Genomic DNA, 14,771 nt, shown 5'->3' with positions numbered 1-14,771 from the left:
AGAAAAAGTGGGCTTGTGGTTTATTATGTCACATTAAATTCTAATTGCATTGGAACTTTGCTCATGAATGCTAGAGGGAACGCAGAGAGTTTTGGGTAGCCAATCTCAATAGCCTCCTTCCACTGTTTTAGATAGGAGTTATGCAATCTAAGATGTAAAATCAGTGCTAACAGAGAAAACAGACAAGCAAGACAAAATTAATATACTGGGAGAGAGAGGCTTCATAGTTACAGAAACGTGGATAAATTCAAGAAGAAGACATAGCAAGCTTAGCTTTAGCATTATTTTTGAGTGGTTGCTGAGTTAGTATTTGAGTCAGATGGTTCTCTTTTTATTTATCATTACATTATCTGCATTTTGACCACTATTTGTGACATAGTTTGTATTAAAGGCTGTATGACTTCATTTTGGTACAAAACAATAGGATTTCTTTTTTTTTTTTAATGAATTCCCTTGCAAGTGGCAATTTTGTTTTTTTAGTTTATTTTTTCGTGGAGAATTGCTTTGCCATGTTCTCTTCCCACCTTGCGTACAGCAAGCTAATCATCACAACTCTCCTTATATCACCTCTCCTTTGAGCCGCTCCACTTGCTCTATCCCGCCCCCTCTAGGTTGTTGTAGAGCACGTGGCTGGACTCCCTGTGTGGCATGAACTTCTGAGCAACGTGGCAGGGAAGCAGTAGAGACACAGGTGCAGAGAACAGCTCGGGAACACAGTGAGGGAAGGAGAGCGTGAGATGAATGGCAGACAGCAGGATTTTCACAACTGTTGTGAAAAACTCGTCAGAGTAACTGAAGATTAATGTCCCCTGGACTCGCAGACAGTGAGGCCTTCCTAAGACGGGATGGTCTTAGGATGCATTCCGAGGGAACACGTGTTGGTGGGAACCTGGAAGAAAGACCTGAAAATGCTGGAAGTGCAGGGGTTGAGATGGAAGGGTGATGATGGGCAGATAAGCGGCGATAGCTGGGACCACATCCCTGCTGGAAATGATCTGATTCAGAGACCTTCCTGGTGGTCCAGTGGTTAGGATCCTGCACTTCTGCTTCGCTGGGTACAGGTTCTATTCCTGGTTGGACAACTAAGAACCTGCGTGCTGCTGGGTGCAGCCAAAAGAGACAGACAAAAACCCAAATCATCATCTGGATTGAAGACCAAAGAGAGGGAACCATTTCAGGGTCTTTTGAGACAGGAAAGCCTTCAATCGCCCAGATTTCACAGCCAAAAACTACAACAGGATACGATACAGAGGGATGTGTGAACGAAAGAGAAAAAATGACATGGCAACCAAAGGAAAAGAAGGAAGACAAAAAAAAAGATAATACTGTTGTTCCACGGAAAGATGGAAAGGATCAACCGAAGACGTGAGCCGAAGACGTTCTTCAGACAAGGTTCAATCTAAGCATAGGAGTCTCCGCTCTGATTTGTCCCAGGAGCAGCCAGTACTGGGTGAGCCCTCCAGGGATTGCCCTCAGCTGACTTGGGAAACTCACTGTTTCTTCATTTCTGCACTCAGAAAATATCTCATCTTTTAATGTATTTACTTGATAAATCACTGTCAATGAAGATGAACATAAGTAAAAATTTGATTAAAAATACAAAACAATAGATTCTTTCATATGAAGCTAGGAAAATAACTAGAAATATGGAGTCAGGAAATTTACTTTTCCCATTTAAGTTCTAAAAATTATAAGAACTACTATCCTGCTTTTTCACACACCCAGAGAAACCACAGAGTTACTGAGTAATTACTGCATGACAGATAAGGTGGTTAAAAGGTGTTCGGAAAAGGGGTAATGAAAATGAATTGTTGACATCCCTTCTTCATATAAGGTTAAGGACATTTGAATGGTTCTTCCCTTAGAAATTAGGAAGAAAGAGACCACTGTGGGATGCTTTGTGCTGACATGCTCCTCACTTTTGAGAAACAGGAGACTTTCCAAAGGTCACTTACAAAACAGATTTTCCTTGGCTAATGCACACAGTCAATATTTACTTTTACATAATAAATTTTAAACACTCTCCTCTGTTAAGTGAGCAACATGGGGAGTGGGAGGGCACAGGCAGTATGTACCTTGGACAGCTCATCCCATTTTGGATCTTCAGATATAAAGTAAATATTCCTGACTTTGAAATTATCACAGTTCTTATGTGATTTCTCACTTATTCATAAGCCTCTCTTGAAACAAATCTCATTATGAAAATGACAAAATACCACATCTACGAAAGATTCTTTTAAGATTAATCTCATTATGAAAATGGCGGAGTGCGAGAAAAGCTTATCTCTACCAACCAGGAAACTGAAGATGACATCTGTGTGACTCTGGTTGTTTGAGGAACAACCATTGGTTCGTGATGCATCACGCCAACAGATGCAGGCTATAAAAGAGGCACTGGTTTCACATCCTCTCCAACCACTGGGACACCCTCAGCTTCCGCAGAAGAAGAGTCGGCGAGATGAAGGTTCTGCTGCTCAGTGCTGTCCTTGGTCTGCTTTATGCAGGCCACGGTGAAGCTCAGCTACTTCTCAAACCAGTACCAGGGGTGGTGCAAGCTGGGAGGAGGTCTTGGGGTAGACGTGTGTGCGTGTCCCTTTTGAGGTATGGTCATGTGGATCCCTAAGTCTGGCCATCTCCCTGCAACTCAAAGTTGCTGCATTCACTGGCTCTATACCTGTTCTGCATGGCCTCCGTATCATCTCTGCCATCCATTCATTGGCTCTCGTGCCTGTTCCCTGCTCTTGTAAAACAGAAGATCTCACGGCTGTTGGACTAGGGCTCTTGCATTTGACAAGACAGCTCAAGCTATCTCAGTAATGCCTCAGCTCCTGCCTTGACACAGCTCAAGCTATCCCAGTAATACCTCAGTCCTTCCTTTATGTGAGTTGAGTTTTCACATGATTTTATACCTAGGGCTGTGTCCATAAAGATAGGTAACTTCTGCCCAAGTGAAAGGACAAGGGAAACTGCTGAGGGATGATGTCGGTAGAATTTCCAGAGATGGCCGAAGCTTCCTCACAGGAATTTGATTTTAGTTTTCAGGGAAATGGAAAACCCATTACATCGCAGCCAGTAACAAAGACAAGATCACTGAGGGTGGGCCATTCCACGTGTACATACGTCACGTTGAGTTTCATGCAAATAACACAGTTGACATCGACTTTTATGTCAAGTAAGTAAAAGTCACCCTGAAGGAAAAAATAAACCTCTAAGCTCTTGAGTCTAGAGGAGGGTGTGGCTTCTCCATCTGCAGGGAACTGTCTGGACAATGTTGAGAGCGTAATGCCATGAGTTGTGGATGAGCAGGGTCTCCGAGCTGGGGTGGGGGCAGTTCACTTGTGAGCTTCCAGGGGAAGTCCTGGTGTCTTCGCTTGGAAGAGGGTGGGAGTTCCAGAAGCTCCAGTGGCATCCACCTATTAAAGGAAAGAGGGACTCGGCAGCGGGAAGAGGCTCGTGTCCTGGAACCAACCAGGGGCTTGAACCCTTCCTGCAGAGTTTGTAAGAGACGGTTCCCACCGAGCCCAGAACCGAGGGTACTGAGAGAGCCCACAGTGAGCTCTGTTCTGTGGGGCGTCCTCACGAGATAGTTCATCACCACTGAATTCACTGAAGTCCTCACAGCCCCAAATGAGCGTCCCAGCTGGTAGTAGGGGTAAAGAACATGGATTTCTCCCTGCAAGAATTCTGGAGTGGGTTGCTATTCCCTTCTCCAGGGGGATCTTCCCGACCCCAAGATGGGACCCTGGTCTCCTGCATTGCAGGAAGATTCTTTACCACTGAGCTGAGATAGTATACATACAGTCAAAGTATAACCCCACATACAGATGCAGACTCACACAAACACACAGATATATATCCCACACACACATGTATGCACGCGTGTTGTCACTAATATTTTTAGAACACCTATTATCGTCCTCTGCCGTCTTTACAATTTTCGTGCCCTGTGTTTAACTTTTGACGTGGCCACGCTTTCTGAAATCGGCTTTACTGAAGTGTATTTATGTTTAATCTGCCCTTTGTCGAGGTCTTAATTCAATGAGCTTTCACATATCCACAACTGTTCCATGAGCTCCACAGTCGAGATATAGAATTCTGGGCTTCCATGGTGGCTCGCGGTTAAGAATCCCCCTGCCAATGCAGGAGACGCAAGTTGCGTCTCTGGAAGATCCCCCGTGCTGCGGAGAGACCAGGCATCTGCGACACAGCTGCTGAGCATGTGCTCCGGAGCACGCGTTCCAGAGCCCATGCTCCACAAAAGAGGCTGCAGAGTGAGAAGCCTGAGCGTGGGAACTCCAGAGTAGCCCTCGCTCACCACAACCGGAGAACAACCTGCATAGCAACGAAGACCCAGCACAGTCAATACTACACATTAGGATTAAATATATATATATATATATAAACGGAGTGATATATATTATATATATATAATAATAAGTGACGAAAAGGAGCTCTCCATCACAGCTCCTTTTCATCACTCATTATTCAACATCTAGTCCTCGGGCAACAGATAAGAACCGACCAGCTTATCCTCACCTTTTCTGGATCTTCAGACGACAAAGTTATGCACGCTGCATCATTTTCTCTGGTTTCTCTCACTCAGCACAATGGTTTTAAAATTTAACTTTGTGTCCGCATATACAGGGAGCTGTGGTTTTCAACCACATGAAAGGGCTTGGTTTGCATAGATAAAATTTTGTATATTTGCAGCTTTTGGAAAACTGTTTTGTTCCCACCTTATAATTCTTTTCAGTCACTTCAATGTATTTCCCTAAAGACTGAAAACATTAAACTCAATTGACTGTGGATGTTCCTTTACAAGGAGTCTGTTCAAAACTTAATCCAATTCTTGATGAGTTATTTCCATTTTAATATTTATTTCCTGTTCATTCTATGTGCCAAATATACCTTTTTTTTAATCACATACATGTACAGAGGACAATATGAGAAGTCACCCAAACTCTTCTGTTACATAGCTGACAATATATACTAGGGGCTTCCCTGGTGGCTCAGAGGTTAAAGCATCTGCTTGCAATGCGGGAGACCTGGGTTCGATCCTGGTTTGGGAAGATCCCCTGGAGAAGGAAATGGCAATCCACTCCAGTATTCTTGCCTGGAGAATCCCATGGATGGAGGAGCTTGGTGGACTATAGATAAAACAATATATACTTTACATATATTATATATGTATAATTTCCTTATAGCATATAAGCATATCATGTGTACTTGTGTTTTTGCTTTGTGTGTATGTGTCTATGTGTATACATACATAGATGTGTCTTTAAAGTTTAATCCTTGTATGGTGTTGTGATAGATAAAGAGCGTGCCTTTTGAGAAAATTAAAAATGTTCTTCTAACTCTTGGTGATATTAGGTTCTCACATTCTCTAATGAATCACTCCCAGGGTTTTGAGAGAATGCCCGAGGTCTGTCATGATGGCTATTCCTCTCAGTTTCCAGAAACTAAATGAAGGAAAGGCTCATTCTTATTAGGCTTTCCTGAAATTCTAGACGTCTCCATGTGTACTGGCTTTAAACAAGGCCTATATTGTATTTGAAGTTTCTCTTTGCAACTACTAGTCAGATCTAATGTGGAGAGAAACCATCCTAGTCAGCAGATAGTCGCTTGATCTTAGACAACATATTTCTTCTCTTTGTTCACAGTGTTCACAGGTACTAAGGTGGCACAAGCATAATCTGGGGCGTGGAACAAAAAGAAATTCTAATTATATAGTGAATTTTGCCATTTTAATCACACAACTTGAACATATTTTGTCTTTAAGGTCAGACGGAGAATGTGTAAAAAAACAAGTCACAGGAGTAAAGCAAAAATTTTTTGTTTATCAAGTTGAATGTAAGTATTTGATGTTGAATGTAAGAGTGTTTCACTGGGAGGAGTGTGTTTGGGTGGAAATCTTGGTCTTGACTTCCTTCAATTACCCCATACACCTGCATTCTACTCCTACTAACAATTAGAAGTCAAGGACCAGACCGTCTCCACACAATGGAGGTTTACTCAACAAGACTAGAGCCAGACATCCTAGAGTGTGAAGTCAAGTAGGCCTTAGGAAATACTACTGTGAAAAAAGTTAGTGGAGCTGATGACATTCAACCTGAGCTATCTAAAATCCTAAAAGATATTGCTGTTAAAATGCTGCACATAATATGTCAGTAAATTTGGAAAGCTGAGCATTGGCCACAAGACTGCAAAAGGCAGTTTCTGTTCCCATCCCGGAGAAGGGCAATGCCAAAGAATGTTAACTACCACACAATCATACTAATTTCACATGCTAGTCAGGTTATGCTCCAAATCCTTCAAGCCGGCCTTCAGCAGCACGTGATCTGAGAATTTTCAGATGTGCAAGCTGGGTTTTGCAGAGGTCGAGGAACCAGAGATCAAATTGCCAACATCTGCTGGATCATGCAGAAAGTAAGGGAGTTCCAGAAAAACATTAACTTCTACTTCACTGATTATGTTAAAGCCTTTGACTAAAGGCTTGCCACAAACTGTGGACAATTCTTAAATACATGGGAATACCAGAACACCTTATCTGTTTCCAAAGAAACCTGTATGTGAATCAAGAAGCAGCAGTTGGAACTGCACATGGAAAATGCATTGGTTCCAAACCGGAAAGCAGTACCTCAGGGCTGTATATTGTCACCCTGCTTACATAACTCATATGCAGAGTGCACCATGTGAAATGCCAGGCTAGGTGAATCTCAAGCTAGAATCAAGATTGCCAGGAGAAATATCAAGAGCCTCTGATATGCAGATGATACCACTCTAATGGCAGAAAGTGAAGAGGAACTAAAGAGCCTCTGAATGAGGGTGAGAGAGGAGAATGAAAAAGCAGGCTTGAAACACAGCATTCAAAAAACTAATACCATGGCATCTGGTTCCATTACTTCATGGCAAATAGAAAGGGGAAAGTGTGGAAGCAGTGACAGATTTTATTTTCATGGGCTCCAAAATCACTGCAGATGGTGATGGCAACCATGAGTTTAAGAGACGCTTACTCCATGGAAGTAAAGGTAAGACAAACTTCAACTCTGCATTTAAAGGCAGAGATGTTGCTTTGCTGACAACAACCCATAGAGTCAAACCTATGGTTTTTCTAGTAGTCATGTATGGATGTGAGACGAAAAGATCACATGATGAGTGGATCATAAAGAAGGCTGAGCACCGAAGAATTGGTACTTTGGAACTGTGGTGCTCGAGAAGACTCTTGAAGTCCCTTGAACTGCAGGAAGATCAAACCAGTCCATCTTAAAAGAAACCAATCCTGAGTATTCATTGAAAGGACTGATGGTGAACCTGAAGCTCCAATCCCTTGGCCACCTGATAAGAGCCAGCTTGTTGGAAAAGAACTGGATGCCGGGAAAGAATGAAGGCAGGAGAATGGGGTGGCCAGAGGATGGGATGGATAGATGGCATCACCTTCATGATGGGCATGAGTTTGAGCAAACTAAGAGATAGTGGAGAAGAGAAGAGCCTGATTTGGTGCAGTCATCAGATCGCCAAGAGTTGGAAGTGACCTAGCATCTAAACAACGAGAAAAATGAGACTAAGCACGGGTGTCAGATTTGTATTTTGTACGGTTCTCACCGTGAACATCCTGAATGTTCATTGGGAGGACTGATGTTGAAGCTGCAACTCCAATACTTTTACACCTGACGTGAAGAGCCGACTCATTGGAAAAGACCCTGATTCTCGGAAAGATTGAAGGCAGGAGGAGAAGGGGACGACAGAGGATGAGATCGTTGGATCGCAACCCCTACTCAATGGAAATGAGTTTGAGTAAACTCCAGGAGTTGGTGATGGACAGGGAGGCCTGGCGTGCTGCAGTCCGTGGGGTCCCAAAGAGTCAGACACGACTGAGTGACTCAACTGAGACTGAGAAGTTTCTCACAGAAAATTTACAAGAGCCTTGTGAACCGACGTCTCAAGGTTCTGTCTTGAGTTTGCACACTGGCTTCAATCACTTTTTAAAAATGGTCTTACAACATCTAAATCTGACAAAACTTTGGTAGAAGTACTTAAATCCAAGGAAACTATGCTGAGTTCAATCTTAAAGGCAGCTCGTGTTCAAAGCAATGGGGGTGCTGGCTAAAATTTATATCCTTAAGTCCTCCATGAGGGCTCTAAGCACCATTCCTAATCTTAAGTGCCTGAAGAAGTACACGACTGATGAAAATGTGAATATTTCCGTATATGATCACAACCCTTGTCTTAACGAAGTATTGGCACAGTTGCTAATGCAACGTCCACAAAGAAGCAAACTTTGTGGATAATTTCGAATAGTCGATAATTTTTAAACTGTGCTCTCATATTCTGCAGTTCAGTTCATCTGCTCAGTCGTGCATGACTCTTTGTGACCCCACAGACTGCAGCACACCAGGCTCCCTGTCCACCACTAACTCCCGGAGCTTGCACAAAGTCATGTCCATCGAGTCAGTGATGCCATCCAACCATCTCATTCTCTGTCATCCCCTTCTCCTCCCCCTTCAATATTTCCCACCATCATAATTCCCATATTATTTTTTCCTTTGACTGAATCATGAATGCTTCCACTGCTATTGTTTCCTTTGTTTTTCTAATACTTTTTAGCTGGATTTTTACAGAGCGCATAACAAGGGAGAGAAACAGAATAGTTTGCCATCTTCCGAACTGTTGTTGTTCTGAACTGTCTTCAGAACAACAGACACGGCAGTGGGCTTTGTCATACCCCAGACTGAGCGGGCAGAGGAAACAGAGTAATTAATGTAAAGTCTTCTGGAGGTTGCCGGGCACAAGCTAGGCACTCAGGAACACAAGCGTATGAATGGTAGGCTGATTTTGGTCCAGAGAAATCAATGCCATGGCTGGGATAACAGGAATACAAAGGCTTTTAGAACTTCTGCTTGGTAACACCCTCATGCTGTTGAAAACACTGTTGGGGACTTCCCCAGTGGTCTTGTGGATAAGAATCGTCTGGCCAATGTAGGACTCATGGATTGGATCCCTGGCCCGATCCTGTTCACCCTGGGGCCCAAAGCCCATGTGGCACAGCTACTGAGCAGGTGCTCTACAGCCGGCCAGCAGCAACGACAGAGCCCACGCCTCCTACAGTCTCTAGTCGACAAAAGAGAAACCACTGCAACGAGAAGCCCGTGTTCCACAACTAGAGTGGCCCCCAAGTCAACGCAAGTAGAGAAATCTGCGGACAGTGACGATGATTCAGAGTAGCAAACAAGTAATTGAAATGAGATAAGTTAAAAAACACATCTATTGGTTTCACTAGGACACAGGTTCTAGAAACCATCTCAGTAGGACAGCAGGGAACGGCTGGCTAAGTAGAGGAAAAGGTGAGAATGAGGGAAAGTCTTGCCTGCTTCTCTTGCTGCCGTAACCACGGTAGCATTCAGTGCACCTATGCAGTGAGGCATCCGTCAATGCCGCACGTGCCGTTCATAATGCCCTCAGCCTGTCACAGTACACCCCACTGCCAACAAATGAACGCGGGGTTGTACATATTATCTCTTCTCTCTCTCACAGATGCGGGTCAAAACGAAGTTAGAATTCTTCATCTGTCACGTGACGCTATAATAGTATCTATTCACAATGTGGATGAAGAAGGAAAAGAGACAGTCTTTGTTGCAATAATCGGTATGTATGGCATTCTAAAATTCCCATTGCCATTGTCACGCCACGTGCCCATGCCAGAACTTTCATTCAGAAAATCACGAGGTGTTGACAATATTCACTCTCCAGTGTACAAGGTCTTCGTATTCGTGTTCACTGACTTAAGTATCCTGGAAGGTAATCTACTAAGAAACAGGGGCCAAAAATAATTCTCAAACATTAGAACTTCGTCTCTGCCTGTTGATATTAAAAAAAAATTATTTTTATAGAGTATTTTAAAAAAATATGTCAACTAAGCTCAAGCCATGGCTATGATGAGGATGGCCTGAATTACATCATTTTATATCAGTTTTCTCATGCATTATAACTCCTGGAACAGAAACTTGTAAAATAAATCTTTGTCATGCTAAATTATCACAATACACTGTTCTTATGAACAGTGACATGACCCCAAATGACCACACAGAAACACTGAGATGAGTGTACCATCGTGACAGTAGATGTCTATTTCAGAAACGGTACTGCGTAGAATGGTTGGCTAAAGAGTAAATTGTCTCCCAAGTGGTGTGTGATGGGGTTAATGTGTCTCCACAATGGGAAAACCCTGCTTCCTAACTGGGGTCCAGAGCAAGACACGAGTACAGGTACAGGTTCTGGGAAGTTTGAAAAAGAAGCAAGTCAGTTGCTACTGTGATGGGTTGAGTCTCAAATTCATGGAGCTCCTGCAAGTCTTTGGGGGTCCTGCTGCTGATGCTGGCAGGGTTCAGTTACAGAGTTAGAGGGAAATTAAATCTGAGGACAGCAGTCATGTGTAACATGGGACATGGGAACTGTTTGAGGCTCTCTTAAATTATACAAGTGGAGATCAGATTGGCACATTCAATTCCTTGTTCTCTATATTCACAAATTTCTGTGTGTTCTCCTTTTTGCATGGTGATTTTCAGGCAAACGTGACCGGATTTCATACCTAGACAATTGGAAGTTCAAAAAGGAGACAGAGGACAGAGGGATTCCAGAAGAAAATATCGTGAATTTCTCTGATAATGGTAATGAAATTATACTTTTTTCCTGACTATATCATTCACCTTGTATGTAAATATCAGGAAACAAATCAACTTATTTAAAATTTATTTTTCCATAAGCAATCTCATGTAGAATGGTGGTTGATGGTGGTTTAGTCTCTAAGTCATTACCAACTCTTGTAAGTCTATGGACTATAGCCCAACAGACTCCTCTGTCCATAGGATTTTCCAGGAAAGAATACTGCAGTGGGTTGCCATTTCCTTCTCCAGGCAAACTTTCAGACTCAGGGATGGAACCTGGGTCTCCTGTACTGCAGGCAGATTCTTTATCGACTGAGCTACCAGAGAAGCTCCTCTTAAAAAATACTTTACTTAAAAAAGAAAAGAAATTTTAAAAATACGGGGAATGGTAGTAATCAGAGGCTCTTTTATATCTCCCATTTTTTTTTCCACAGATGACTGTCCACAGGAGTGAATAAAATTTACTTCCACACTTTTTGTAAGTAAACATAATTCATTATTAATGCTGCCCCACCAGATAAATCAATAAGGACACATTGACATTTTATGCCTAATGCCCAATAAGTGGCTTCAGTTGTGTCAGACTCTGTACGACCCCCATGCGCTGTAGCCCACCAGGCTCCTCTGTCCATGGGGTTCTCCAGGTAAGAATACTAGAGTTGGTTGCCATTTCCTTCCCCAGGGGATCTTCTCAACTGGGGGATCGAACAAACCTTTCCACATTGCCTGTATCAGCCGGCGGGTTCTTTACCACCTGCGCCTATTTCATACACGCCAAACGTTGCACGTAACAATGATTTGTCCCAATAACGTGCATTCTAGCACTAGACAGCTTTGTCTGTTACCTTAGGTAATTTCTCTTGTCTTGAGACAGTTGAAATTACAAACTGTTTGCTTGATTATTGCTGAGCAGCTTTGGTGAGAGAGCCTCATCCTGCAGGAATCTTGCAGACCAGAGTCATCAGAGAGAAGCAGGAATCCCCACAAGTGGGTGCAAACTGCTCAGTGTTCCCGTCAGTCCTGACCTGATAGTTGTCCACACACGCCTGTCCTCCAGGAACACCAGGATTAAACAGTGGCCACAGTTTCTCAAGACCAGTGTTTAATCTCATGTGACTCTGACAGAACCTAAATGCCTTCCAACCACACTGTCTGAAATATGCATGTGAATCATATTCCCCTTTAGAGGGTAATTTCTGTTACTGGGATCTTTAAGGATTCAAAAGTAGGACACCTTCAGAAAATGACACTGATCTCGGCTAAAGTGTGGCTTTAATTTCTTGTTGAGAAAAAAATGAAAGAAAAAATGCAAAGAAAAACACCCACTTGCAGATGAATATGATAAAAATAAGTTGCAAATATTCAATGGAATATTACTCAGCCCTAAAAAAGAATGAAGCCATGCCATTTGCAGCAACCTGTATGGACCTACAGATTTTTGTACTGAGTGAAGTAAGTCAGAAAGAAATAGACAAATGCAATATGTGTCAGTTATATATGGAATCAAAAATAAGAGATGGAGGAGGTTATTTACAGAACAGAAACAGACTCACAGATGTAGAGAACAAATGTTGTTGCAAATGGGAAAGGATTTGGGAAAGATATGGATTGGGAGTTTGGGTCAGCAGAGGCAAAGTATTATCAACAGGATGGATAGAGAACAATGTCCAACTGCATAGCACAGGGGATTAAATCCAATATTCTGTAAAAATCTAAATTGGAAAAGAATCTGAAAAAGAATTGATATTAATACATGTATATATACATTAATCAGGCTCCAGTACCCCTGAAATTAATACATTGTAATCCCCTGTATTCCAAAATGAAATTAAAAAAAAAAATTGGTTCTTGAAGACCCAAAAGATAAAATTTGTGGAATTAGGAGTAGAGTGTAACTCAACCACATTGACAGTAAAGCACCTTTAGATGAAGCATCGCCATGAGCATGCATTCTGAAATCATTACTCCTCAAATCAATCCCAAATGGAAAATCTCCCACCTTATGCACATTCTGGGGAAAATTCCATAGGGAACCTGGCATCTCAGAGATATGGAGTATCGACGTCCACCAGGATTCTGTCCACTGCATCCCCTACCGGCTCCTGTACCCTGGACAGCCTGCTGCCTGAGGCTCACCCCTGTCAGCCATCACACAGTCACCTCTACTAAACTTTTGATCCTTTTTTATTCACCTGCAGACTCACTGAGACCAGTCACATCCTCTTCTGCATGGAATCAAGATCAACAACACAAAGATGACTTTCCTGCTTCCTGATTAACAGGATCCTTCTCTCTTCACATACACACTCTCTTTCCCATCTCATTACTCCTGGTCACTGGTCATGTGCTGTCTGGTGGTATTTGATTTCTGAAGGCTTAAATAAATTGATTTAATATCTGCCCTGCAAATGTGTGTCTGTGCAAAAGTCACTTGATTTCAAACACACTATTTTCCACTTTAAATATCCAGGAAATGTGAAAGTCACTCGGTCATGTCTGACTCTTTGCGACCCCATGGACTATATAGTCCATGGAATTCTCCAGGCCAGAATACTGGAGTTGGTAGGCTTTTCCTTCTCCGGGGAGTCTTCCCAACTCAGGGACTGAACCCAGGTCTTCATCATTTCAGGTGGATTCTTTACCAGCTACCAGGGAAGCCCCAGGAAACGGTGCCTTTAATTGGTCAGGTGTTCATCAGAAGCAATTCTGATGAGGATTCAATAGAGATGCACTCAGGTGTCCAGGAGAGAGGGAGAAAAAAAGACTAAACAACCATGGAACAGGAGACAGGAGACAGGATCTCCCCTTGTCCTTTAGATGAAATTAAGACTACACGCCTCCTTGATGCAATTAAACCACCCAAAGAAGTGGCAGTAATATACCGCTGGGGCCATCAAATGGATGATTCTGACATAACAGAGGGAAACAGAAGAACCCACCGACAAACAAAAAAGGCAGACAGCCAGTCTATTAATACTCAGGCTCCCCTTCTGTGGGGCTTCCCTCATGACTCAGTTGGTAAAGAAGCTGCCTGTAATTCAGGATACTACCTGCAGTGTAGGAGACCTGGGTTCGATCCCTGGGTTGGGAAGATCCCCTGAGAAGGACATGGTAACTCAGTCCAGTATGCTTGCCTGGGGAATCCCATGAACAGAGGAGCCTGGCAGGCTATAGTCACTGGGGTCTTGAGTTGGACACGACTGAATGACTAAACCACCACCTCCTGTGGGACAAGAATCACACTGATATAAAACCCCATTATTCCCCTGAGGAACCTTGACGTTCCCTGTCTGACGGAGATATTTTACTCCCCTCTGGATGCCTTCAAACAGATGAGAAACGTATATTACCCTCTAATGGCGAATGCAAGGTTCTTAAAACTTGACATCAAACATCCAATTTGGGAAACAAAAACATTTCCCAAGTTGCTTCATGTCTCTTTAAAGAAAAGGGATTAAGAAAAACTAAAATTCAAATTATCAAGGGATGTAAAATGCGTTTCTTAGTTTCAGAATACTAAGATCATGGCATCTGGTCCCATCACGGCATCTGGTTCCCTTTCATGGCAAATAGATGGGGAAACAGTGGCTGACTTTATTTTGGGGGGCTCCAAAATCACTGCAGATGGTGACTGCAGCCATGAAATTAAAAGACGCTTACTCCTTGCAAGGAAAGTTATGACCAGTCTAAACAGCATATTAAAAAGCAGAGACATTACTTTGCCAACAAAGGTCCGTCTAGTCAAGGGTATGGTTTTTTCCAGTAGTCATGTATGGATGGGAGAGTTGGACTATAAATAAAGCTGAGCGCTGAAGAATTGATGCTTTTGAACTGTGGTGTTGGAGAAGACTGTTGAGAGTCCCTTGGACTGCAAGGAGATCCAACCAGTCCATCCTAAAGGAGATCAGTCCTGGGTGTTCATTGGAAGGACTGATGCTGAAGCTGAAACTTCAATCCTTTGGCCACCTGATGCAAAGAGCTGACTCATTTGAAAAGAACTGATGCTGGGAAAGATTGAGGGCAGGAGAAGGGGAGAAGAGAGGATGAGATGGTTGGATGGCATCATCGACTCAATGAAATGAATTTGAGTTGGTGATGGACAGGGAG

The 14,771-nt window shown here is 42.9% G+C and overlaps 1 protein-coding gene across 3 annotated transcripts; it reads left to right on the top strand.

The window, feature by feature from the left end:
- The first annotated feature begins 2,302 nt into the window (after positions 1–2,302).
- LOC129639194 (odorant-binding protein-like) lies at positions 2,303–13,066 on the top strand. 3 transcript variants are annotated; one of them, XM_055564209.1, is made up of 7 exons: positions 2,303–2,536; positions 3,036–3,172; positions 5,783–5,853; positions 9,535–9,645; positions 10,566–10,667; positions 11,099–11,142; positions 12,863–13,066. In XM_055564209.1, the coding sequence occupies exons 1-6, from the start codon at positions 2,459–2,461 to the stop codon at positions 11,116–11,118; spliced, it is 519 nt and encodes a 172-aa protein (XP_055420184.1). In that variant the 5' UTR covers positions 2,303–2,458; the 3' UTR covers positions 11,119–11,142; positions 12,863–13,066. The 3 variants fall into 3 exon arrangements, with proteins under 3 accessions (XP_055420184.1, XP_055420185.1, XP_055420182.1); XM_055564210.1 differs by lacking the exon at positions 9,535–9,645; XM_055564207.1 differs by lacking the exon at positions 11,099–11,142.
- The last annotated feature ends 1,705 nt before the right edge of the window (positions 13,067–14,771 follow it).

The sequence above is a fragment of the Bubalus kerabau genome, chromosome X (assembly GCF_029407905.1).
Source record: "Bubalus kerabau isolate K-KA32 ecotype Philippines breed swamp buffalo chromosome X, PCC_UOA_SB_1v2, whole genome shotgun sequence".
NCBI classification, from domain to species: Eukaryota; Metazoa; Chordata; class Mammalia; order Artiodactyla; family Bovidae; genus Bubalus; species Bubalus kerabau.
Note: the sequence above shows the minus strand (reverse complement) of the source record. Positions and strands in the feature narration are given on the sequence as shown.